The sequence below is a fragment of the Larus michahellis genome, chromosome 1, assembly GCF_964199755.1.
Source record: "Larus michahellis chromosome 1, bLarMic1.1, whole genome shotgun sequence".
In the NCBI taxonomy this organism is placed as follows: Eukaryota; Metazoa; Chordata; class Aves; order Charadriiformes; family Laridae; genus Larus; species Larus michahellis.
The window spans coordinates 210,158,874-210,185,302 of NC_133896.1; the positions used below are offsets into that span (position 1 = coordinate 210,158,874).

The 26,429-nt window shown below is 42.8% G+C and overlaps 2 protein-coding genes across 5 annotated transcripts in view; one reads left to right on the forward strand and one right to left on the reverse strand.

Annotated features, from left to right (window-relative positions):
• The window catches only part of MTMR2 (myotubularin related protein 2), a 65,173-nt gene extending 61,733 nt beyond the window's left edge, over positions 1 to 3,440 (forward strand). For all 3 annotated transcript variants that reach the window (XM_074571149.1, XM_074571158.1, XM_074571168.1), the window contains exons 14-15: positions 174 to 350; positions 1,376 to 3,440. In XM_074571149.1, coding sequence (XP_074427250.1) covers positions 174 to 350; positions 1,376 to 1,537 — 339 coding nt within the window. In that variant the 3' untranslated portion in view covers positions 1,538 to 3,440. The remainder of the gene's footprint in view (positions 1 to 173; positions 351 to 1,375) is intronic.
• Positions 3,441 to 4,498: 1,058 nt separating this feature from the next.
• Positions 4,499 to 26,342, reverse strand: CEP57 (centrosomal protein 57). 2 transcript variants are annotated; one of them, XM_074571178.1, is made up of 11 exons: positions 26,242 to 26,342; positions 21,174 to 21,330; positions 17,931 to 18,110; positions 16,987 to 17,108; positions 15,980 to 16,096; positions 10,617 to 10,694; positions 9,299 to 9,403; positions 9,059 to 9,139; positions 8,460 to 8,704; positions 7,649 to 7,793; positions 4,499 to 5,743 (listed from the first exon to the last, which is right to left on the reverse strand). In XM_074571178.1, exons 1-11 carry the CDS (start codon positions 26,269 to 26,271, stop codon positions 5,693 to 5,695), a joined length of 1,311 nt encoding a protein of 436 aa, XP_074427279.1. In that variant the 5' UTR covers positions 26,272 to 26,342; the 3' UTR covers positions 4,499 to 5,692. The 2 variants fall into 2 exon arrangements, with proteins under 2 accessions (XP_074427279.1, XP_074427275.1); XM_074571174.1 differs by having other exon boundaries at positions 4,499 to 5,747.
• Between the last annotated feature and the right edge of the window lie 87 nt (positions 26,343 to 26,429).

Consider the following 26,429-nt stretch of genomic DNA (forward strand, 5'->3'; position numbering starts at 1 on the left):
CAGTAACCGCATCAAAAGAACATTTTGGGTTTGTTTTTTTTTTTTTAAGCTACAAAAGGGCAACCAGCTCTGTATTAACGACAGGCATATGTATATGCTGTTATAAATACTTTGTAGATAAACGCTGCGATTCATATAGGAAATAAAGCCTCCTCCACCCCCTTCCCTTGCAGAGCCTTCCAAAAAAGACCGTGTCGCTTTGGTCTTACATCAACAGCCAACTGGAAGACTTCACTAACCCCTTGTACGTGAGTTACTCCAACCACGTCCTCTATCCCGTGGCCAGCATGCGCCACCTCGAGCTGTGGGTCGGCTACTACATCCGATGGAACCCCAGGATGAAACCCCAGGTACCTCTCTCTTCCAAGGATCCTGCTTTTATTTCCCTCCCTGCTAGCACTAATAACTCATTTTGGAGCTCAGGACCTCTGAAGCACAAGAAGTAACGTACACACTTAGGCTGCCACTGCTTAAATCTAAAAACAAAAGCCTAGATTCAAATGCAAGCACATGGAAGAGCGGCACCCACAGCTGGGCTGCCATGGGCGCTCAGCTGGGGGTCACAGCCTCCTGAAATCCGCAGGAGCTGAAGATACTCAGCAACTGGGAAAGTTTCTCACTTGGAGTATGGGCAAAAAATCATCTGAATTCTCTCTTCTTTACAAAAGAGCCTAAAAACCTAAGACTTCTTTGGTTGTGGGCTTCTAGCTCTCAGTTTCGGGGCTGTACTTAGATGGCCGGCAGCAGGAACGGCTGCTTGCTTTGGCTGCCTGAGGCACGGGGCTGTGACTGCGACCCTCGTTACGCTCTTGCACCCTGGCAGCAGGGAACGGCCTTGCCCAGGGCAGGCACCTGAGACGGGAGCCTGAACATGGCCCTAAATGCTGAAATCACTTTTTAATAGGAAGGAACATAAATTCCTGGCTTGCCTCAGAGTCCAACTGCAGTTAGCAGAACTTTGAAAACCTGGGGCATTAGATAGAGGAATCCAGCCTTCCAGCATTAACTATGTAACAGTCAGAACTATGTGGAAAATATTTAGATAAATCTGTGGGGTTCCCCCCGCCAAAGCCCTGAAATTCTGTCCAGGCCGAGATGCCAAGGCCAGTCCCCCCTCAGAAACGTCAGAGATCAGAGTGTTGTAATGGTCATCTTGCAGAACAGACACAAAGTTTTGTTTAGCCACCATTGCACTGCGCTTGCTGGATAAAAATGAGTATCCCACAGCCAGAACAACTACTGTCTGACCCCTGGGCTGGAGGCAATGATTTCCCCACCTCCCCCCTCCTTCCCTCATAGCTGGGTGCCAGGTCAGCAGCAACGCTTCACGGTCCAGGCGTCCTTCTTCCACGCTCACCTCCACGTTTTCTTGCAGGAACCTGTCCACAATCGCTACAAGGAGCTTCTTGCCAAGCGGGCTGAGCTGCAGAAGAAAGTGGAGGAACTGCAGAGAGAAATCACCAACCGTTCCACCTCGTCCTCGGAGAGAGCCGGCTCTCCCGCACAGTGCGTGGCTCCTGTACAGACTGTTGTATAATACAGACTTTTTTTTTTTTTTTTTTGCGCCGAGTACCTTCCCGGGACCATGGGGGCAGCTTTTCTGAAGCCTTCTGGATTTCCAGTGTGGTGTCTGGGAGATGCCAACCTATTTATTTATTTTTCTCCAGGGTAATTTATTAGTACTGTAGCACTAGAGGAAGCTTAAGCAAAAACAGAGAAAGGCAGCCCCCTATGCAATTAACCTTCTCAGTGGCTAGATTATAATACAAGCTAATTGCACTTGCCACCTAAAAGAAACCTAGAGCTCTTTCTTTGCTCACTTATGTGCTGGAAACCACTTGGCTTTAAAGAGAGCCTCTGCACTAGAGTGAAGTACTGTGGAGGAAAAACATCTACTCAGAAGTTTGAAAAATCTTCCCTTTGCTACAAGGAAATATCAAACCTGAGTTTATATCGGAGCCTATAACACAGCTGTTAAGTCATGAAACCTTCCGCTATGAATGTCTGCATAGCAGTGTTAATGAGTTTGCCAACGTACTCAGAGACAAGCAGCAACAGAATCTGAAACATATCACCCTCCTCCTTGCTTTTCCCTTCGCTTTGATCTAGGTCATAGGAAGCCATGTAAATGATGCCTTACTCCAAGAAAGGGCAGCTTCTACCAATACAACATGGTGGTAGAGGAGCAACCTACGCGACTTAATTTCGTAGGACAAAGTTTACTTCTGTATCTGCAACTTTAGTCTCACTTACAGTTTACATGGGCGTGCCAGGATGCGACTCCAGCACCTTTATTTCTGCAGGGGGGGAAGCAGAGCACGGCTCCCCTGGGCTTTCTGCAGCTTCTCTGGCCTCCAGTGCCTCACGCTCAGCAGGGGAAAGGTAGTGGAATTCCAAGGGGCATGTGTGAACTGCTGGGATCAGTCATGTCATTTTGCTCGGATAATAAGCATAATCAGCGATTTGAATGCTTCTGTGCAGGATCATAGTGGCATACTTAAGGTGTTTCAGTTTTCTGTTAACTCATGGAAGCAACTGCGTATCAACCAAAGAAGCCTTTCTGCCTGCATTGCAACTGCTGCTTAAGGTTATTGTGGTAGATAAACAGCTTAGCCAGTTTCTGAGCCCGGTGTTTAGTCTTTTTCCTCATAGCGTACTTCAAGGATTAGCGTCACCTGACTAAACTTAAGTCATATTCAATTTTAATACAAAGTTTTACTGTAGAAGCGGAGATAAAAACCACACTTGGTAACACCATGACTGCCCCATGGCTCTTCCAAACAGGTGAGGCTGCAGAAGATGGGGCTTACAGTGAAGAAGTTACACCTGTGCAAGCATCTTTACTCCAGGCTGCATCTCACCTCCACGCTAAGGAAGAGGGGCAGGGCTTGGTCCAGGTTCCTGTGTTGCTCTTTTATGACAGGATCCCATACTGCAGTCACCTCTCTAACGCACCCATCAGCATGCTGCTTCACGCTGCCTCTCTTCCATGGTAGAGAAGTATTTTCTGAGAGGGTACAAGAATGGACAATTTACGTGTCAGAAATTGCCCATCAAAAGCCACACTCCTTCCAAGGCAGTAACAAGGGTTTTCCCCTGCAGTCTCCATTTCTGCCTGCTCTACTGCAATCGGTGTCTCAGTACCTACACTGAAATCCACAGCCACCTTCCGACACGCCGAGAACAGGCTGTATAGCATCACTGCGTTTGTGAGAGGGGGGGCTGGTGTTACGGTTTGACAGTGCAAAGGATCCACACACAATACCTTCTGAAGGCCTTGGATTTGCTTTAAGGTTAAAGGGCAGATCTGCTCTTACGTACAATCATTATAGATGGTTCATAGCGTTATTCTCTATTAGCAAAGTGACTATGTGTGTATATTTTGTTCCTTGATGAACACTGTTTGGTTTCCTTAACACTAATAAAAATTGATAAATGGGTAAAGTTCTTCCTGCGCCCTTATTTTCAACTCTGTGGTTCGCCAAAGGACTTCTAGTCATGCAAACATTAATCAAATAGCACTGAAAATTTAGTATGTGGAATGTAAATCTCTCTCATTCTTATACAGATGGTCTTGGAAGATGCTAATGTTCAAACTCTGAGATTTAGAGTGACAGGAAAACAAAATTCATCTCTGGACAAGTTTCTCTTATCCTATACAGACCAGTATTAATACAGATACAATGTTTAGCTGCTCAATATTACAAAAATACTTTCACAATTTAAAAAAAAATCAAATAATTTCTGCACTCTACAGTTCATTACCACAGTAATGTCTGTGTAAAAGGAATATTCGCATTTTTCTACGTAACTCCTGTTAAGCCCAAATTCATGGATGATCTGGCATCAATGCCTGCTCCTTGCTCTCACCCCTACTAGGCTTAATTCCAACGTGGGCACCTCATTCACTGTATGCAGCGCATAGGGAGCCTAAAATAGTCCTAAGCCCTCCATCACTGAGGAGCTGCATCATCAACTCATCTAAGGCAGCCTGAGGTAATGCTGACATTAACCCATCTTTGAGCAAGCTCGTCCCCAGAGGCTCTTCCCAAGCAAAATTACCAAGTGTACTTTCAGCTCCGGTCTTTAGGAACCTCCACGATGAGCTGCTCTCCAAGGGGTTACTCCAGCTACACAGAGCCCATGTCCCTCACATAAACAAAGTTAAGGGGGGTGCCAGGCCTGGATAACAGCTTCTGCCTTCTCCCCTAAAGCTTCTCTAAAGCTTTCTGTGCCTCAGATGCAAGAAGACAAGCAAGGTGGATCACCTACAGATAGCCGAAATCTCTTCTGCCTGTGTTGACCCTACAGTTCCCCGTCCATTAGCTACAGGCAAGGGTGGACAACCCCGTCCCTCACCTTAACCGCAGCTTGCCAGCGGCTCACATTCACCTCCCTGACCAGGAGGACATCCCGTCACCACAGAAAGCACACTGGAGGGGGCACAGTGCTGCAAACACTGAGGTAATTTAGAGAAGTGCAGCTTTCCCACAACTCATTCAACAGGCAAGCTGGCTTTATTTCTCAGCTGTGTAAATGGGTAGTCCGGGTCTTCTGTACATTCCATTAATCGGAAATTCTTTACATTATTAACATAATAAATAACATTTACTCAGCTGTGCAAGTCAGAGTGCAAATCAAATTGCACCACTACTGAAGTAGATAGCTCATCAAAGCACATATTTAAAGTTAAAAGCAAGATGCCAGGGCTGAACGGCATGATTGAGGCACTTGCAATTTAAAACACTTGTGGTTTATCTCATGCCTTTACCACCCAAAGCTGCAGACTAGGAGATGGGTTATTATTCCCTGTCCTTTTGCTTCTTCATAAAGTACAGTTGTGAAGAAAAATTTCACTCTTTAGACTTGAATTTAATGAATTATTAAGCAAAATAATTTGGAAAAACTATTTTGCTCCTTTTTTGAGTACTCAAACATCCCCTGCCATTAATGCTGAGTAATGCAATGCAGCAGAACAAGAACTAGGAAAGCTTTTTGAGGAGAGCTACGCAGGACACCTTTCCAAGGGTTTACCTGTTCTCCCTTAAGACTCTCTCAGGGCTCGAGTAACTGCAGCTGCACACACAACAGACCTGGGAAAAGCCCTTCAGACTTCAGGTCACAGCATCATTTTCAAACAAGACGCATCATGAGAAGCCTCCCACTGCACAGTTCAACAACAGCGTGAAATCGCACTGGCATTTCACACACACCAACCCATGGTGCTCAGTGTGCTGAAACTGGAGGGACTGCTGGAGCCATAACACGAAAGGAACTGGTGGAGACCTACGTTTAGATTTGGTGGCTGAGTACCTTAAAAATGAAATGTCTTTTAAGCTAGACCATAATATATACAATCACACTCAGGGATGGAGAGTTAAGGGCTCGTATTTCAAAAGTGCACTTCACATCCAGTAGTCTCTTTCACACAGCAAGAAAGGCATCTGCTTCATATCCAGAATGGGAGAAAGTTTGACTGGGATGGTTTGAGAACATCTCCTGCAGTAGAGTCAGTAGTCCCAGCTGATATCGTCTTTCTGTAGCGAAGTCTGTATGGTCTGCATGTCTCTCAACAACTGAAGATTTTTCCGACTCTTCTCTCCAGGTTTCACCTTGATGGGACCAGCATTCTTTCCCTTTGTGGTTACTGTAGTTGTTACTTTAACCTCACTCACGGGGAACCTGCTGTCTTTTATTTGTTTAGCAGAAGTCTTTTTGGACTTGCATTCTCTTTTAAGTCTCTCTAGCTGAAAAAGAAGCCCGAAGAAAAACATTAAGCAGTGACCTTGTTTCAGTTTGTGTTCTGCAATTGTTCCAGACAGCTGAAATATCCCACCACTCATCTCACTCAGTTAAGCAAACAGATGCGTCTAAGTTGCCCTGAATAATAACTATTTTATTTTCCTTTACACAGCATTGCTGTATTTGCATCTTTAGAACTGTGTTCAGCTTATAGTCTGAACTACGAGGTTATCTCTTTAAAAACTGACAAGTTGATTACGGGGGAATGTCTCCATCATGAACATAATAGAAAAAAATTATATATGACAAAAACTTGATTTGCCACTGTTACCATTTAGTGATTAAAAAAAGCCAAAACAACAACCAACAAGTAGAAAACAATTTTTTCTATATATAGGTTACTAGAAGTTCCATGTGAAGAACGGCATTTCACAAGGACTTTCCCCAGGTGTCTGTGCAGCTGGTTGTCACTAGGGACCTCATGCAAAGCAGTTGCTTTGGTTCAGCACAGCTGTTTCACATGTGCCAGGAGTGAGTGTGACTGATCAGAACACAGGTACCTCCTGACACATCAGAGCATGCAGAGCAGTCGACACACTGGAGGGAAGGGATGCCCTCCAGAGGGACCTTAACAGGCTTGAGAGGTGTAGCCATCATGAAATTCAACAAAGCCAAGTGCAAGGTCCTGCATGTGCGTTGGGGCAATCCCATGCACAAATAAAGGCTGGGTGGAGAATGGCTTGAGAGCAGCCCTGAGGACAAGGACTTGGGGGTGCTGGTGGACGAGAAGCTCAACATGAGCTGGCAAATGCACGCTTGCAGCCCAGAAAGCCAACTGTGTCCTGGGCTGCATCAAAAGAAGCATGGCCAGCAGGTCAGGGGAGGTGATTCTGCCCCTCTACTCCACTCTGGTGAGACCCCACCTGGAGTACTGCGTCCAGCTCTGGAGTCCTCAGCACAAGAAGGACATGGACCTGTTGCAGCAGGTCCAGAGGACGGCCACAAAAATGATAAGGGGGATGGAGTACCTTTCCTAGGAAGACAGGCTGAGAGAGTTGGGATTGTTCAGCCTGGAGAAGAGAAAGCTACAGGGAGACCTTATAGCGGCCTTCCAGTACCTAAAGGGGGCCTACAGGAAGGATGGGGAGGGATTCTTCATCAGGAAATATAGCAATAGGATAAGGGGCAACAGTTTTAAACTCAAAGAGGGGAGACTTAGATTAGATACTAGGTAGAATTTCTTTATTGTGAGGGTGGTGAGACACTGGAACAGGTTGCCCAGGGAAGTTGTGGATACCCCACCCCTGGAAGTGTTCAAGGCCAGGCTGGATGGGGCTTTGAGCAGCCTGGTCTAGTGGGAGGTTCCCTGCCCACTAGAGGGGGGGTTGGAACTAGATGGTCTTTAAGGTCCCTTCCAACCCAAACCACTTTCTGGTTCTGTGATATCTGATCAGAACTGTCTCCCAGACAGACCGCTGGGGGCCCACGAAGCAGGCTCACACCTTGCAGCCCTATGTGCTGTTTCTCAGATTGTGTATTGCCCCCCCAGCTTATGCTGTGTTTACAGAATTCAACAGCTGTGGGATTTGCTATCACACAATAGACAATCATTCCCCTGTCTTGGGGATGAGAGGAGCGTAAAAGGCAACGCAAGAGCAAAAAGCTCTGCTCGGGACACGATGAAGAGTGGGCACAAGGCTGACATGGTAAGACAGAAAGGATAGTCCTGCAGAAATACTGGGATAGGAAGATGGAGGCTTGCAGACTAACTTTGGGACATCAAAGCTAAAGCTAGGCACTACCGCTCTACAGCTATATTCAATTGCTGCTGAATTAGAATATAATGTAAAAAACCCCTTAATACAGAAACTCTACAGAAGCACAAACATAATCAAAATGAACTCACCTGCAATCGATGCCTCCGGACTTTGCTGATCTGGTCTGCCTTTGCTTCCATCTTTCCCACCAGCACCTCAAGTTCCCTCTCTAGATCTTCCCTCACAGCAATGGTTGGGGCTTCCTGGACAAGCTTTGACAGCTGCTGGTGATCACTAGCATGGAATTCAGACAGAACAAAGCCTGCATCAGACACCCTTGGCTTCTAGTGCTTGTACACCCAGTTCAGAAATAACACTTTTAGGAAACAATAGCGTCATCAGACATGTTCAACATGCCTTAATGACCCAGTAAGAACAGTTTTGCTGGTTAACAGCATTGTTACAGTAGCACATCCTGGTGGCAGGGTGCTGCAACACTAGGTTTCAATAACTTAAGTAGCTTCAAACTTCAATGCACACATTCAAAATAATGAAATAACCCATTGAGGGCATGATCTCAGCACTCACTCAGTTACTATTTTGTGTCTAGCCACTGCAGTTGCGCAGTGGGATAACAATTCATGTTCTGTTAAGCCAGACAAGCAAAATGACCAGTAAAGATGTCCTTTAACGAAGTATTTGTCCGTTGCATCAGGGGCTGTTACCACACTTCTCCCCTACCCCTCACAAATTCAATACTGCTGCATATAAACACAGGTATGGAGTCCAGACTTTATCAGAATCCCTCTTTAACTGCAAGGAGAAATGACAGCCTCTACAGCCAGTTGAACAGAGATAAGCTAGAGACTTCCTAAAACTAACTCCTTTCTCAGGCAAAACCTTCCAAAAATACAAAGCATCTACACTGATAATCTGCAAGGAAGAATACACCAAACTCACAAACTCATCTGTCCAAATTCATCTTGTAATGTCAGCAACACTTCTGAGAGCTCTTCCTGGGATGAAGAGGACTCCTTTGGCAGAGAGGACTTTCTGCTTTTGCTGGCAGGATGACCAGTACTGATAGATTTTGCCAGTGGAGTATCATTTACCACACGACTGTTACACAAAGCTTTCGTGTGCTGTTTCATCAGGTGTAGGACATGTTGCACGTTGGCACCAACTGAATGACTGGGACTGGTAGACTAGAAGGAAAAATCAAAGAGACTTATTTTAAACAGCATTGTCAACAACCTACTTGATAATAATAGGTAACATTTAAAAACAATAATATTTTGATTTGCTGTCAGCAATGTATTTTTTTGTTTGAATGAATATGCACCAACAAGAACAGCTTGACAAGCATAGAGAAGACCCTGTTTTGGAAATGCCAGTTCAGCAAATTATCAATATTCAACAAGCCTTTTGAAGACAAACTGGAAGAAAAGAGTCAAAGTAAATGAAATGATCTGACCACTGGGTGTCAGGAGTGCACCATGCCAAAGCCACTCAAGGAGCTGCAGCTACTGAGCATTAAGCTTTGGAATTAAGCATCTCACCTTCCCAGCTACAAAGGGTACATCACCCAGACACAGTCTGTAATGGGGCTGCGTAGTGAGATGGCTTGTATGAGAGCATTTCTGGAAGGAAAGAAGAGAGAAATGTTTATCGAAGATGACACTACAGCAAACCCATTTTCCCTCTGCATTGTAATAAAAGAGGCAACCTACCTTCCTGTTTGCCTGCATGCACCCTAATTTTACTCCTCAGTAATTGCCCTTCTCTTCCCCCCATGTTACCTTCTCTGGCTGCTTAGTTTTCTTCCTGGGCTTTCTTGCTTTTGGAGAAAGCAATGGTGATGCTGCTTGAATCAGTAGTCTGTTGGTTTCCAGGCCTGTCTGAAGCTTTAATTGAGGAAATAAGGGGAGTTACTGGAATTATATTAATCAGAGACAAAGTAAGCTGAGATTTGCAAAACAACAGTTTTTAAAATACAGGCTCTCTGAAAGCAAGGGCTGCAAGACTTCAGGATGCTTCTGTAGTCCAAGGTCAATTTAAACCTGATCTAGTTGAAGATGTCCCTGCTTACTGCAGGGGGGTTGGACTAGATGACCTTTAAAGGTCCCTTCCAACCCAACACGTTCTGCGATTCTAAACATTGAATAAGAATACTTCCTCTGGTAGCACTACTCATCGCTAATCCTAGTAAGTTAGAGAATGAGTCTTACTGCATTATTCCCATGCAGGCAAGCGCCAAAATGTCAGCTGTGCTTTACACTTGACAAGATATTAGGGAAGTCAAGACACCCAACCCTGCTCAATTGATCCTGTGGCAGACAGTAACAGACAACTATTTCTTCTGTTCTGTTAAATTTGACATTAAAAAAGGGAAAAAAAACCTCAACCAAATGTCTACTAGAAGAGAAAAGGTTAGGATTCTCACTGTCAACAGTGAGCTCTACATTCGTCACTATTCCTTCCACAAGGAAGCTATGGCACAGCTTTAGAAATCACCTCCTAATCAATCTCAACTAGAAGCATTCACAGAACAATTAATCCTGATTAATTTGAGACAGCCTTTCCACTCTCCCCCCAAACTCACAGAAAGAGTTGATGCTAGAGCCTACCACATTACCTACATACTTCCTCAGCATACAATATTTAATGAACACAACGCTTCCAGGTTAGAAGACCAGTGTCCTTATGGGCTCGTAACCAATAGTATGTTGCCTCTTTTTTGCCTTCATGTACAATATTTCTAGTTAAATTATGAATAAGGGACTACACTCGTTGACCTTTATTTATTTAAAGCAGAGATCCCCATGCATCCTCAACAATGAATTTCTACTCCTCTTTTCCAAGTAGCTTCTTTTATTGAAGAAATCAAACTTCAGTGCACAGGTGCTGTTAGAAAAAGGCTTCCAAAAAGCTCACAGAACTTCAGAACATTTGGTACCTCACACAGACGGGAAAAAAAAAAAAAAAAAAAAGACTAAGCCAAGGCTTTCGTTATTTTATGTATGGGAGGCACTTTCAGCAAGTTTAGTTGAAAAGTTGGTGTAAAGGAAGGGCTAATTACAGTGCATACCAGTACAAAAGAAATTTCCTGTTGGTTACCTCAGCTGCTTTTTCCTGGACAAGCTTCCTCGCGTGTTCTTCCTCCTGAAGCTTCTGTTCCAGCTCTTTCATTTTTTTCTAGTCCAAGTTGAATAAAAATAATAGCATTACTAATGAAACAATCCTTTTTTTACTGAAGCCTACAATACTAAGAGCCTGAGCAAAAGTGTATCAGTTCAACTTACGACTTAAAACTAAGTGAAGACTTCAGCATTAGAATGACGGCTGAAATTTTGTCTGTACAAGTACAGCAGTCAAAGGCATGAAGACAGCAGTCAAGCGCTTAAGCTTAAAACCTAACTGATTTTTGTATTTAAATTCAGACACCAATTGCGGAAGTAAAATCATAGCCTACAGGGAGAATAATACACAAGGCTCTCTCTCCCTCTTCAGTTGTAAAAACAACCTAGGAAGTAGATTGTTTTGAGCACATTATCCTGAAAGATTTTATAGAACAGAAGGGCTAACAAAGCTATATCGCAAATCATTATAAGCTGAGAGATACTTGCTTTATTTAGATCACTACATTTCTGTAACTTAAACATTTTAAAAGAGAAAAACTTTTGAACTTATAACCAACTTATTAATAAAGAAGAGGAGGGAAGTTTGTATGATGCCTCTGAGATATCTTTAAGCAAAACTGAAGCAATTTCATCTTTTTATGGCTAAAAGTGTGTAAGTCATCTTTTGAAAGCCCCTTTCAAAGACAATTAAGGAGGAAGGCACACATTTCTTTGTAAACCCTCCAACAAGATGAAAACCTTTTTTAAAGCAGGATACACTTAAATTCCCAATGTGAAAGTTATTTAATAACTTTCTGATTTTATACAGCAGAGTGAAAACATGATCCAGTGCTCCAGTACACAAAACAGCTTCCCTTCTCTTCCCCTAAAGAGTGACCATTATTCACAGAACCACTAATCAAACTTAAGTCAAAAAAGCATGCAATTCACAGTAACAGCTATATTTGTACACTTCTTTTTTTAATAAACTCAAACTCAAAGAGCTTTTAAATATTTGCATTCTGCTTTACTTAAGCATTAACCGCAAGATTAACATCACCAGCTGTTATACAAAGGTGTTAAAAGGCAAACCCCTGGATAAACACTGAGGACAAAGGCACTGTATATAAAGGAACCAACTTTTTCTGTTGAACAAAAGAACTCTTTTGACTAATTTTTTTTCCCCATTCAAATCAGTTATATTCCAGGTAACTCTAAATAATCTTTCACCCTTTACAGCATATGGCACAATTCTTGATTTCCATGTGGCCGGTCACACAAAGATCTTTAACCTGTTACATATGAAAGAATTTTTAATGTGGAAATCCTGAAGCAACTCTTCTATTTGAACAGAAGACTGACGTGAAGCTGGGCCAATGCTTCTGTACCAAAACGAACCAAGTATTCACTCAGCCAGCTGTTCAGCTCAAACTGCACAGGAAGAGCGTCAGACCCTGTTGGAAGTTATCTATCCAAATTATTTTCCCAAAATAGTTTTTTTTTCCCCTTGCTTATAGAAAAATGTATCACTCAATCCATCTTCCAAACTCAGCTCTCCCTTAGGCAGACACAGATTACTGGGGACTGAGGCCAGAGGGCCAGCTAAGAGCAAACACAGATGCACCCTGGACACACTGCCCATCACGTAAGGTAGCATGGCACAGAAGGGCCCTGCAGGTCAGCACTGGGCTACCTAAAACGCTCTGCTCCATCATCACTAACATCTGAAAAAAATCTCAGTGAAAAACATACAAATATTTCAACATGTATTTTTTCCCAATTTCTAAAGAAATGAAGTTTCATGTGATCACCTTACCTATCCTTCTGGTTGCCACTGAAATAAATTTCGAACAACTTTAACCAAAGACAGAAAGTTTTGAGCCCTCAAAGATACAGAACACCTGTATTTCTAAAAAGCAGCTGCTGTGATAAACATCCAAATTAGTTCCACCAGAGAGGAAATGTCTCCAGTGTGAAGACAGCTTTTACCTCTGTGCTTAACTACCTTGCAAATTAGCACCTGCTTGACAGCTGAGCAGTCAGCTTACACCCAACTGTAACAGGGCAGGTGCTGCTTCTCACCACCTGGCAATTTAAGGATACAGGAAAAATGAGAGGTGCAGGTAGCATACAGCCACAACAGGATGTGAGGATTCATTATTTCTGTTGTTCACAGAATGGTGTGGTTTTATTAAGTCTCATTGTTAGCATCAAGTCGCATTGTTGCAGGGATGAAACAAGGAAAGCCAAGGCTGCCTTGGAATTAAACCTGGCTAGGGATGTCAGGCTCAACAGGAAGGACTTCTACAAGTATATTAGAAGCAAAAGGAAGACCAGAGAAGTTGTGGGCCTGCTGTTGAATGAAACAGGAGCCATGGAGATGGAGGATGCAGAGAAGACAGAGTTACTGAATGCCTTCTTTGCTTCGGTCTTTACTGCTCAGCCCAACCCTCAGGCGTCCCAGACACTAGGGGAAGTAACAGGGAAAGAAGACTACTTCCCTTGGGTTGAGGAGGATCGAGTGAGAGATCAATTAGATATTCACAAGTCCATGGGCCTCGATGGGATGCACCCGAGAGTGCTGAGGGAGCTGGCGGAAGTCATTGCTGGGCCACTCTCCACCATCTTTGAAAGGTCCTGGAGAACAGGCGAGGTGCCTGAGGACTGGAGGAAAGCCAATGTCACTCCAGTCTTCAAAAGGGGCAAGAAGGAGGAGCCGGGGAACTACAGGTTGGTCAGCCTCACCTCCATCCCTGGAAAGATGATGGAACAGCTTGTTCTGGGCATCATCTCAAGGCATGTGGAAGAAAAGAAAGCTATCAGAAGCACTCAACATGGATTCACCAAGGGGAAATCATGTCTGACTAATCTGATAGACTTCTGTGATGGCATGACTGGATGGATAGATGAGGGGAGGGCAGTAGATGTGGTCTACCTTGATTAAGCAAGGCGTCTGACACAATCTCCCACAGCATCCTCATAGGGAAGCTTAGGAAGTGTGGGTTAGATGAATGGACAGTGGGGTGGATAGAAAACTGGTTGAAAGATAGAGCTCAGAGGGTTGTGATTAGGGGCACAGAGTCTAGTTGGAGACCAGTGACGAGTGGTGTTCCCCAGGGGTCAGTACTGGGTCCAGTCCTGTTCAATATATTCATCAATGACCTGGATGAGGGGATAGAGTGCACCCTCAGCAAGTTTGCTGATGACACAAAGCTGGGGGGGGTGGCTGACACACCGGAAGGCTGTGCCACCATACAGAGAGACCTGGACAGGTTGGAGATCTGGGCAGAGAGGAACCTTATGAAGTTCAACAAGGGCAAGTGTAGGGTGCTGCACCTGGGAAGGAACAACCCCATGCACCAGTACAGGTTGGGTGCTGACCTGCTGGAGAGCTGCTCAGCTGAAAGAAACCTGGGAGTCCTGGTGGACAACAGGATGACCATGAGCCAGCAATGTGCCCTTGTGGCCAAGAAGGCCAATGGCATCCTGGGGTGCATCAAGAAGAGTGTGGCCAGCAGGTGGAGGGAGGTCATCCTCCCCCTATGCCCTGCCCTGGGGAGGCCACACCTGGAGTACTGTGTCCAGTTCTGGGCTCCCCGGTTCAAGAGGGACAGGGAACTGCTGGAGAGGGTGCAGCAGAGAGCTACAAAGATGATTAGGGGACTGGAACACCTCTCTTATGAGGAAAGGCTGAGGGATTTGGGTCTCTTCAGTCTGGAAAAAAGACGTCTGAGGGGTGACCTTATCAACACTTATAAATACTTAAAGGGTGGGTGTCAGGCGGATGGGGCCAGGCTCTTTTCAGTGGTGCCTGGGGACAGGACAAGAGGCAATGGGCACAAACTTGAACATAGGAAGTTCCACCTAAACATGAGGAGGAACTTCTTTACCCTGAGGGTCGCAGAGCACTGGCACAGGCTGCCCAGAGAGGTGGTGGAGTCTCCAACTCTGGAGACATTCAAAACCCACCTGGACATGTTCCTGTGTAACCTGCTCTAGGTGACCCTGCTCTGGCAGGGGGGTTGGACTAGATGATCTCCAGAGGTCCCTTCCAACCCTATGATTCTATGATTCTAAGATATCAGAGACATCTAGTTTGATACAGGAAAAAACCCAAACAAACACAAACTGTTACACTGAAATTATGTTTGCAAGCCAGGTACAAAAAAACCCAACCATCTCCACCAAACTCCAGCTGCTATGAGTCAAAAGCTTGATAAAAGCCCTTGAGAAAGGAACTCCTGTTGCTGAAACAGTTATTTCAGCCCTGGAGGAGCCTACTACTACTTTCAGTGAACAAGGCCCAGGAGACATCATCTCTGAAAGAATCCGGTCCAGGTGAACAATGCAGGTACTTTTACTCCATAAATGCAGCTTACAAAAATGGGGTGTAAGGATCTTAAACAGCTTGTTACAACTGCCTTCAGTCAGGGACTCCCAAGAATACCTGTCGTGTCTGAAGGTCCTGCAGCAGACCAACTAGCTAAAGATTTACTATCAAACATCTCCTTGTGTACTCCTGGAAAAACACCATCTACTGTAGCACCTGTTAAGGGCTGGAGTGCAGGGTGGCAAGCCTACAATTTTGATAGAGTCCAGAGCTGTCCTCAATACCACAGTCTAATCATGTACTATCTGCTGCTTTTGGATGGAGGAAATTTGCAGGTGGAAGCCCAGTTAAGCCCTCTGTTCCCATGCTTAGGAGTGTTGTGGTCTCGCTATAGCAGCGGGAAGAGGTATGTGGACCAGACTTCAGAAGCCAACACTACAGATGGTACACAGAAAGAATATGACCAAATACAGTTGTGTTGAACTTATAAAAGCTACCGAGTCGAAAGGAATCCTGAAGAGGCAAACTGATTCAAACACTGACAGACAGAGCTAGAGGCTAAGCAATGCCAGGCTCCAGAGCTCTGGAAGTAAAATAACTAGTAATTATTTTCCTTAAGGAGAAGGGCAAATGGCTAAGAGGAAAAAAGAAAAACAACAAGCAAACCCACATAAATCAAGTCAAATCTGGGTCATAACAGAATATAACTGCTAGCATCCAGCATCATGCAAGGCAACTCAGAAGCTGGCAGCTTAGGAATGCCCGCAGTCCTACATGCCTATGCACCAACTAACCACAAAAAAGGAACACCAACAAAGACCGCTAAGGCTAAACAAAGTGTAGTGACATAAAGCCTACTCAGACTTCCAGCAGTAACTGCAAGTTTTTACAACACTTGCTTGAAGAAGATACTTAGTTGCTTTCTCCACAGCACAAAGTTTTGCTCAGCCCTATTATTGACATATAGCTATAAAGTGCTGATTACAATAAACAAGATAAATCTGATACAGTATCCAGTACAAATGACAGACCTCTGCTATGGACTGCATGGTAGTAAGTCTGCTGTACTCTTTTTCCAGCATATCCAGCTTTTCCAACTTAGACTGAACATGTGATTGATCAAGCAGCCGATCTCTCTCCAACGAACCCTTGAAGGGAGAAGTGAAAAGCAAAACAATTATAAGCACAATAAACCAAGACCATCTATAGTAAGCCTTGTGTCTGCAGCACAAAAGGAAACCATAAACAGTCCAAAGTAGCTACTACTTCCCTCCGTGCATTTTTAAACGGTGCTACAATTAGGGAGCAACTGCGCCACTGGCTCAATCAACACTGGGAGCCTCACACTCAACCAGATTCAGATGGGAGAGAATTCTGTAGAGTCTCTTCTCCTTCCGAACCCAATGTGGTAAAAAATTCTCATTACTCAGCTATTAGAGATAGCTTTCTGAATATTTTTTCTTCGGTAAATATCTAATAGAGTGAAACAGAATAGCCACTGAGACCAATGAACAGAGCTCTAGGAGATCCATACTCCTATAAAACAAAATTCAAGTTCATTTTAGATATAGGCCCAATCCCAGAGTCACTGATGGTGGGAAACAGAAATTTTACTATTATTTCTACAGAACCAGTATTTCAGCCCCAGTTTAGCAAAAGCAGTACTAGTAAAGTAAATCCCTTAAGACCCGAAGAGTGTAAACACGAAAGGGAGGATTTTTTCCCAGTGGCACATGGGTATGTAACACTTGAGGGATAAGGATGAGCTTCTGCAGTAAGTCAAGCACTCAGAAGCAATCAATTCTTATTAATATTAGAGCCTGATACTGCCTTAGAGACAGGTCACAAAGTCCGAAAATACCACAGTCCAGATAAGACCGGGAAATTTAAGTAGGAAAATTATCCACACCCAAGTACATTAAAGCTATCCAAAATAGACATCCATGCTTAAAGATAATAAAATTATAGCAACTACAAAAAATCATGACATAGTTCATGATTTTTATAATTTAACTCCAAGATAATCTTGAGAACATACCTGTTTCTCCAAGAGATGCGACTTCTCATCTTCTGCATGCTGGATCATTCTTCTCATGTAGTCCAGCTGTTTCTCTAAAAGGCTGCACCGAGACTCAGCAGCTGCCAGCTGAGAAGCCAGTTCTGAAGTTAAAAGGCAGAAAAGTGAAACCATGCACTGATTGTTCCTGGGATTTTTTTTTGTTTTCGGGACAGCATCAAAACAAACAGGAAAAGGACCATCTAAAGAAACCCACTGACTAAGCCTCCTGAACTTCTGTATGCATGCAAATCCTTGAAACAAAGTATGTTTTTAGAATTATTTATTGTAAATCTGTGTGTCACTGCAAAAGATGCTGAACAAACTATATTAAATTAATTAATTAAAAAATAATTCTCAGCACAGAAAAGACAAGGACCTGTTGAAGCAGGTCCAGAGGAGGGCCACAAAGATGATCAGAGGGCTGGAGCACCTCTCCTATGAGGACAGGCTGAGAGAGTTAGGGTTGTTCAGCCTGGAGAAGAGAAGGCTCCAGGGAGACCTGTTAACAGCCTTCCAGCACTTAAAGGGGGGCTACAGGAAAGATGGCGACGAACTTTTTAGCAGGGTCTGTTGCAATAGAACAAAGGTTAACGGTTTTAAACAAAAAGAGGGTAGATTCAGACTAGATATAAGGAATAAATTTTTTACAGTGAGGGTGATGAAACTCTGGGCAGGTTGCCCAGAGTGTTTCCAGGGATAGGGCATCTACAACCATTCCAGGCCAGGTTGGACGGGGCTTTGAGCAACCTGATCTAGTTGAAGATGTCTGTGCTCATTGCAGGGAGGTTGGACTAGATGACCTTTAAAGGTCCCTTCCAAACGAACCTATTCTATGATTCTGTGAAAACAGTTTTCTGCATTGATAAAGCTCAAATTTCATCCACAATAGTGTTCTGTAGTATCTATATAAAGTTTGCAAAAACCTTGATTTTTCTTTGACACTTCAGTCTTGTCATGCTCTTTGTGTTGCATTTGTTCACTCAGCACTTTTTTATAGTCTGCTGTTTCTCTGCTGAGGTGTTTTACGTTCTCCTCTGCCTGAAGCCGTTCTAACTCCAGTCGATGAATTTTTTCCTGGAGGTTCTTCAGAGCAGAAAATATTGCTGCAATTGAACAAGTACCTTTTATTAGATACCATCAAATCGCCACTTCAAGAAAACATTGAACTTGAAACCTTTTGATAAAAGCATGTTATGTAAGAAAGTCAGAGTGTTCCTTACCAGCATCCAAGGCTCCTTCCAGGAATTAAGACCCGCTTCCCGTGAAACCATAACTGATCCTAAAACTAGTCTCAAATGAATAGATAGGGCATCTATTGGTGCATACCTTCATCTGAAACATTTGGGAAAGATGCATCCATTTCCCAGAACAAGACACATAAATATTCTGTAGACTAAGTACAAACAGTGCATCTTCTGACTCTTTATCAAAAGGAAATGAAAGGTCAGAACTAGGTAGCTAAAACAGTGTCAGCTCTTGTTATTATTAATCCTCTACCAGTGCATGCTAGCACAACAAATACAAAAACACAACGTTCTTATGAATAGTCACAGAGCAGAATAAAGATTAGCTATTAGACAGACCATAAAAACATTTATTTAAGTGGCAGCTCTTTTTTGATTCTTCTGTTTTTGCACTTGTGTTCTCCTCCTCCCCCCCAAGACATGCATCTCCTTTTGAGCTGAAAAACTTTCCCTCTTCCTGTTCCATTCCCTGCTTTGACAATTACTCAAGAAAACCTTTATATATTCATCACCACAAAAAGAAAACAGTTGTAACAGAACTCACATCACCTTGCAATTAGACCATCTGCTGGTAATCTGATGCATTACATCTCTTAGCTGTATTGTTTAATTCTGCAGAGGGAACCATAACCATAAACCTATAAGCCCTATATAGTCCTGTTAAAGTAAAACACAGGAACATCTGTACACAGAGCTCATATAGCAGACTAATCTGCAAGGTCACATTAACCCACTCCTTTGTGCTTAAACTCACTCTAGAGAAAGAATACACCACCTTTATTACCAAATGCACAAGCACAGAAAAGTTGAGACTGCGTATTTGTTTGAGTTTCAGATTACGAAAAACCCCAACAAACAATAGTTATCAGAATTCATTTTACCAGAGTAAAAAGTCATCAAATCTTGAAGTGCAGAACAGCACATTCTAACGTGACATCAACAAAAACTACCTGCTTTAAGGTACCTGTTAGGTAAATAAGAAGTGGGTGACAGCAGTCACAGTTAAGGAGAAGTTACAGACAGCTCGGCCCTTTTTGCAGGATCAGAGTCACCAACTGTACCCTCTTCTCTTTACTTATGTTACAGTTACTAGGACTCAGCTGAAATGGGCAGAGTTGAAACTATAAACAGCTTTGTTACCTTAGAGCTAAATTGAAATCTCTGTATATTTACAATAATGACTAACAAACTACAGGAATGAAGCAATTCAAGAAATGAATAGATAAAGATAAAACCCAACAGGATGCCAAGTATCATTCAGTCATCATTAGAGTATTAAAACCAACTATGTATGCTGAGACAAGCATATATACAAACAAATTCAAACCAAAATAAGCAGAATTTACTATATTTAATTTCAGGATTTTTCAATATGATTTTTTTTTTTAAATTAGGGGGTGGGAGTAACAGTAAGGACCCCCAAGCACAATCAAACCTACTTTCTCATCTGAAGTTAATTCCAATATCCTTAACCTTACTGAAATATACACTCCAGATGACTTTTGCATTTTTAAAACCTATGCAAAAAGCATAAGATAGTGTCATCTGTCTGTTGAATTGAATATTAAGTATATATTAATAGTTACGTAATTATTTTTTTTAAATAAAGACATTTCATAATTTTTAAAAAGGGATATGATTTATCAGATTGTCTCCCTCTGCCTGTACTTATTTCAGAGTTGGCAGACTCCCTGCTTGAAAAAAAGTTGCCAAGTGAAAACTTGGAAGTCAAAAGTTTGTCACTAATGCAACATAATCTACAAAACCACTCCTGCATCAGTAATTCATATGGAAGCTCTTTCCTGCACATCCAATTCTTTATCTGCCACAAGGTTCCTTTAGTTTTGTATCAACTGCACTCTAAAAACTGACGGCATTGAGCATACACTACATTTTAAATAGCACTCCAAGAATTGAGATTTCATCTTCTAGGTCGTTAACATAGAAGTCTCTAATAATTCAGACATGAATTATGTTACTGGAACTGGGACTTGAGCCTATCATGCTGATTTTTCTACTTAGTTTGAGTAATATTAGGATTTATCCTAAATCTTTCTCACTTTTCTCCTTATAAGGAAAAAAATATCAAGTTTTTCATGTAACTCCATGCAACTTGAGTCTTAAAGGGAGTATTTTTGCAGTGACCCGGAGCCAAACAGCTCACATTAAAGGATCAGTTCTGCACTTGCCTCCCAACTCCCCATGCTGCCTCCTATACATATCCCAAGGCAGGTCTGGAGTATGTCTCATTGCACGACAAGCCAAGGCACTAAAATAACAGAAAACTAACCAAGAATGTTTCTGTTCATGTCAGGTCAGGCAAGACGAATCTGCTTATCTGGAGATGAACACAAGGACCAGAGTGGGAAAGAAGGGAGAAGGAACAGCCTAGAAACAAGGAAGAACAAATGGGAGTAAAATCGCCTCCCTTTTTGGTGTTGTGAGCTCTCAGTTCAACACTATGCTGAACTTTTCTGTATCCTCCAAGCCTTCACTGATATAATAAATATTATTGCTATACTCTTTATCTATAAATTTTAATATTTCAACAGGGCCAAGCCTCCTCTTTTGCTCCAAACCAGTCTGGGGATTAAAGTATCCTTATTTCAAACTCAGCTATGAACTCGGGAGAGGAGGATTGGAGAAGGGGCAAAGAAAACAAGTCAGGACAATTTAATGAAGTACTCAATTTTACAGCTCTCTCCTACTGAAAAGGAGCATCTTTCTCCAGCTGTAAGAGTACCTCTTTCATTAGGTATTCTTCAGAAAGAGAAGCGCTAAGGACCTACAAAACAGGTAACTTGCACATCACTGGGAAGTGATAAAAATATAGTAAGACTGCAACCTTTGTAGATTTGAAGATACAGTATTTCACCACATGATTTGGAGACAGGTAAGAAAATAACCTTGTTTATCTATTACCTCTGCTGTTGCTTTCAGGATATGGAATCACTGGTTTCCGTGGGGAGCGCAGCAAATCTGAATTAATAAATGGCTTGTACTTTGGATATTCTATAAATGAAGCTGCCGAGAGTCCATCTGTGGCTGATGCAGAGTTATGAGTTTTGTGCAGATCATCCTGAAAACAAAACAAAGCCATTATTTAGCACATTTGTTCCCCTGTCACAACAACAAAACAGTAGAATCCAATTAGATGATGTGTAGAAGTACTACTGCAGGAGACTAATACCTCAAAAGCTGTATTTCTTTCCTTACATCAACTTTCCAAACATTCACTGTATTTTGGATGATGCAATGACCAGAGGGGCCCACCTAGCTGTGAACACACTGTGCAGTCGGGACACCATTGAACTGTGTGCTTTCTAACAAGATTCTTCTAAGCAAAAGGGCCACAGCACTCGTATAGCATGTTTATCTGTTTGACTCAAAAACTGGCTACCTGGCCTAAGCTTTCTGGTATGTGTATATGAATTAAATAAAATATGAATGCTTATTTTTAATGTGCTGAAGTCATTTCTCTCAACTGTACCCACCACTAAAAGTTTCAGTAACAGAAGTTGAAGGTAACCTGAGAGAGAAGTGGGCTGCAGGCAGATGCAATGCTCCTGCAGCTTTCCACAGAGCATTTACTTCACTAATTTGACAACTGAGCAATTGCTGATCTCGGCAGGGTTTTTTTAAGCTTTTGCAAACACCAATTATTGGGAGCATATTGTGACTTAAAGTACAGGAAGTATTTGTGAAAGTATCTCATAGAAAATCAGATATCAGCTCAAAATGCATTATGAGGAAGAAAAATAATACAGGTGACAAAAATTAAGAAAATGTGTAAGTTATTTAAAGCCTATACACAGCTAATTTCCTCTTATAAATAACAAATGATTTGTTATGCACAAGAAAATTAGGACCCTAAGTACCCTGAATGTATCAATCAGTATTCCTAAGCACAGTTTTATGAATGCTTTGCAGTTTGCATTTATAACATTTCCTACACAACCTAAGTGCTTTTCTTGGAATAACTGCATTTGCACAAGAACTTTTGCTACCACAGATGGCCAATTAGAACACTAATCCCTAATTAAGAATATATTTACAAAAATATTTCGAACAGATTTTTGCACGCGTGCACATACACGCTGTTTTATGCTCAGCAGCCATACTGGTCTTTGTAGAATGTGTAATGTTAAAGTCCAATGAAAGCCCGCTAACATTAAGATCTAAACTTCACTCCTGCAAAAATACCACCAGCGCTACAGGATACTAAATGCAGAATAATGAATAAGACCAAATAACAAAGGGAAAATGAACCAAGCAAAACACAGTAATTTATGCAGCAGGCAACAGAATAAGAGGAGCAACACAAACCTCAACAGCCCAAACAGCAGAAACTATTGATTCAAATATCAATCTACTATTTTTGTCCGATATTCATTCAAATCAAAGGTACCCCACAAACCAGGCAAAAGAAAAGGTGAATGAGTCTGAGACCAAAGTAGGGCTGCCAGCATCACAATTTTTCTAGACATCTTTATTTTCCACCTGTAAAATCTCATCTGTGAGTTAAAAATAATTATGTAAAAATCACAAGCCACAGGGGTTTTTTGTTTGTTTTTACTGGCATAATTACGAGTTATCTAGCCAACAGCAGACTGACCCAAAGAAAATGCTAGCATACTCAAACATTTGAACACCAAGTTACACAGAGCAAAACAAATATAGGCTTTCAACTAGTTGCCTGTCTTCTAAATTTCACCTGCATGCAGGTATAATTTGAATAGCAGAATAGTCAGTACAGCTATCTGCTTGAAACAAATACTGAAAAAATTGTCCTGAAATATTGTCTATTGTATAGGCAATCGTTCTTTGCCTATGCAATATCATCTAAAGAGCCACTTGCTACCAGCTATATTTTCATTATATGTTTAAGAAAAAGACTATCTTATATTCTGTTTCACAGTTACTTCTCAATACACCTGAGTGAAAAACTGAGAAAGTTTATGAAACAGCATTAAGGAATCTCCCATCACAAATCTCAGACAAAAATATCACACCTATTCTTTGCTCTTCACTTTCTCTCAAGTCATTAAAAATTACGTAAGTCTATTTCTGCTCTTGGAAATTCTCATGGGGAGCATCACACTGTGATGCTCAGGAAAATCCTGAAACATAAAAATACATATGAAAATCAGGGAACACCATACATTTGTTCTGAATCTCAACCAGGCCACATTTGCTAACTAAATCTCGTCCCTTTCTGGGTACTCCCTATAGTCTTTCTTTCCTTAAGCCACACTAAAGCCTCATAATCATAAATGAAGAAGCTTAAAGGTTCCACGAGGAGCTAAGTGCAACACTATGATGTAACAGTCACAAGCTGAGCACATTTAACCTTCACAGGTCTGAGGACATTACCTTCCAAAATTCATTCCTGCTGCCATCACCGGCCTACTCAAGCATGCAAAAGGGAACATTAAAACAGAGCAGTGACAGCTTAACACACTAGCAGCATGCAGTGACCTCCTGAAGATTCTGAAGCCTGAACACAGTAGGGGCAAAAAATAAAGACACAACCTCACATAGACAGTTTTCAAAAACCAATCAGCAATTTGGGGCAGAAGGACACTTTTCAAACCACGCAACCTGTATAGATGGTAAAAACGACCCACCATAACGCTGTCTCTTCTCTGATGCAGTAAAGAAATACAACACCATGAAAAACTATCCAGAAGACTATTAATCTCAGTGGCATACCAAATGTTTCAGCAAGAAAAAGGTAAAAAAATCTCTATGTTTTTGTCATTATCATACACAATTTGACTAGATCCAATATTAAAAGTAAAAATAGCAATGATTTATAACAAACTGTAGAACTAAAGAGGGAGAAATTTTGAGCATTTGCAGGAAGTCTCTCTGGCAATAACTGCAGCAAGAAAGCATGAAGACACCAAGCCTTTGGTACCAGCACTTTAGCACTGGGAAAAGGGACTTAAATAGAGTGGATGTATCACAAATTCTACACACAGGTGCTCAGAACGGGGAAAAAAAAAAAAAAAGCTTGGTAATGCTTTAAATGACATCCAGTAGTCCTCACACTCCATTAACAAAAGGAAAAAAAGAAAAAAAAGAAAGAAAAAAAAAGGCTGAAATAGGGGAAAGTTATCTACAGACTGGGAAAAAAACCAAAATAACCAGGTATTGAATTCACCAAACATAAAATACCCAAGTACTTAGTTATCAGAACTTACAAAATAGCTATTTTGGAAGGACAATCTCAATTAGCAGCCCGCCCTTGTCCCTCAGTGCTGCGTTACTGGGAGAGCAGGGAAGGAAGAACAGCCCCTATCAACCAGAGACCAACCCAAGTGCTGTCTGTGCCTGCCTGATAGAGCACCATGTCAGGAGTGCCCTAAATTTGTATAACGTCTCTAGTTAAAAGCAGACATTAAAAAGTTAACTTAGTCAAGCCATTACATAAACGAAGGGAAAAAAAAAAGAGAAAATGTTGCCACAATACAGTATTTTTTGTTAAGTTTCTGCTGTAGCATGCCAGATGTATTAAAAGCAACTATTTTCAAAGTTCAGGAAGTGTAAAGTTTGCTTTTTTCTTTTTTTCAACACATACAAAGTCTTCAGTAGTCAACTTTTTTCCTAAAAGTTTTTTTTTTGTTGTTACTAACTAAATTAAGTGAACAGCCTACATTCATCTACTTAAGACTAAAACTAGTTTCCTTCCATCTTTCTCTATGCATGCTAGAAAAAAAAAAAAAAACAAAACCGTCAGGAAGGATATAGGAGGCCTCAAATCCTGCTGTCACCACTCTTGCTGGTGCAGGTGTAAACACGGGGGCACTCTGCAGAGGCGGAGACAGAGAATATGAAGCTGGGTGCCCACCATGCAGTTATGGAGACCCCAAACCATGAACCCTCACGAGACATATCTTCCACACCATCATGCTGCACCCTTTTCACCATCTCTACTCCTCCTACATAAGGCACAGCTACTCACCAAAAAAAGCCAATCAAAAAACCCACTTGACTTCAGAGAGCTACAAACCTCAAGCCAAAACGTGAAACAAGGAACCCAAGTGGAAACTTGTGTTTGAGGCGCTGATCTGGTGGAGGCAGGCAGCCCCAAACACCCAGCTCAGTGCAGCTCACTGTGCTTGCTCCAGCCCAGCCTCAATTTCTTCACGCCACCTGCCTGCAGTGGACTCGGGTCCCGTTCCTTCTCTACCCTCAGCACCTTGAGCAGGACACAAACAAGGAAATTCTGTCCCTCTGCACACCACCACCTACGCATTACCTCCAAACCTGCCAGCTGCTCCTGCAGGCCTAAGGACACAGGCATACACTGAAGTTAAACCTCAGTTTAAGGGAATGTTTTCATCTCGTAAGTGGGAAGGAGCTGACGCAAAATCCACAGCCAGCTCTCCAAGAGCAGCTCGCTGTGCCAGCCTAACTGGACCGTAATTACAGTCCAACGCTTAATTGAGCCTCACCTGCCTTTGGAACAGGTGGTTTCAGGGTCACGACCCCAAGTTATTTCTGAAAACAAATCGAATTACAAAATTTTAATCCCATTCGCTTACAAACGCGCTCTGCCGACACTGTCACGGGAAACGGTAAGAAGGCTGCTACCACAGTACCTTTATCTTTTTCTAGCTCTTTTATAAAACATGTGTGCATATAGGATGGGTTTTAATACATTTAATCGCTGCATTTAAGAGACACAGGAGCTTTCACCGCCCGCGTTGCTCTGGGCAGGCCGGGGGCGAGCAGGCCGCTGCCCCGGACCCCGCCGCGGCCCCGCTCCGACCCTGACCCCCAGCCTGCCCACCATTCCCCTCACAGCGGCTGCGGCGCGGGCGAAGGCCCCGGGCCCACCTCCCCCCTCATAGCCGGCGCGGGGCCGCACGCCTGAGGAGACCCCGCCGGCGCTTACACCCGGCGCCGTGCAACGGGGGCCAGCCAGGCTCTTCCCCCCTCCCCAGGCCGCCACAGCCCCCTCAGAGACGCGGCCCAGCCTCACCGTGCGCTGAAGACCGCGCGCCGCCGCCATGTCGGCCGGGGGCCCCACGCTCGCGCCTGTCCCTTTAAGGCACTCCTTTCGCGCCGATCGACTCCCACTTGATTGACACCGCGTCTTGCCAATGGAAAGGGAGGAAACGCGGCTAAGCCCCACCCCTGAGCAGTGCGAGCCCCCGTCGCCGTCTCAGA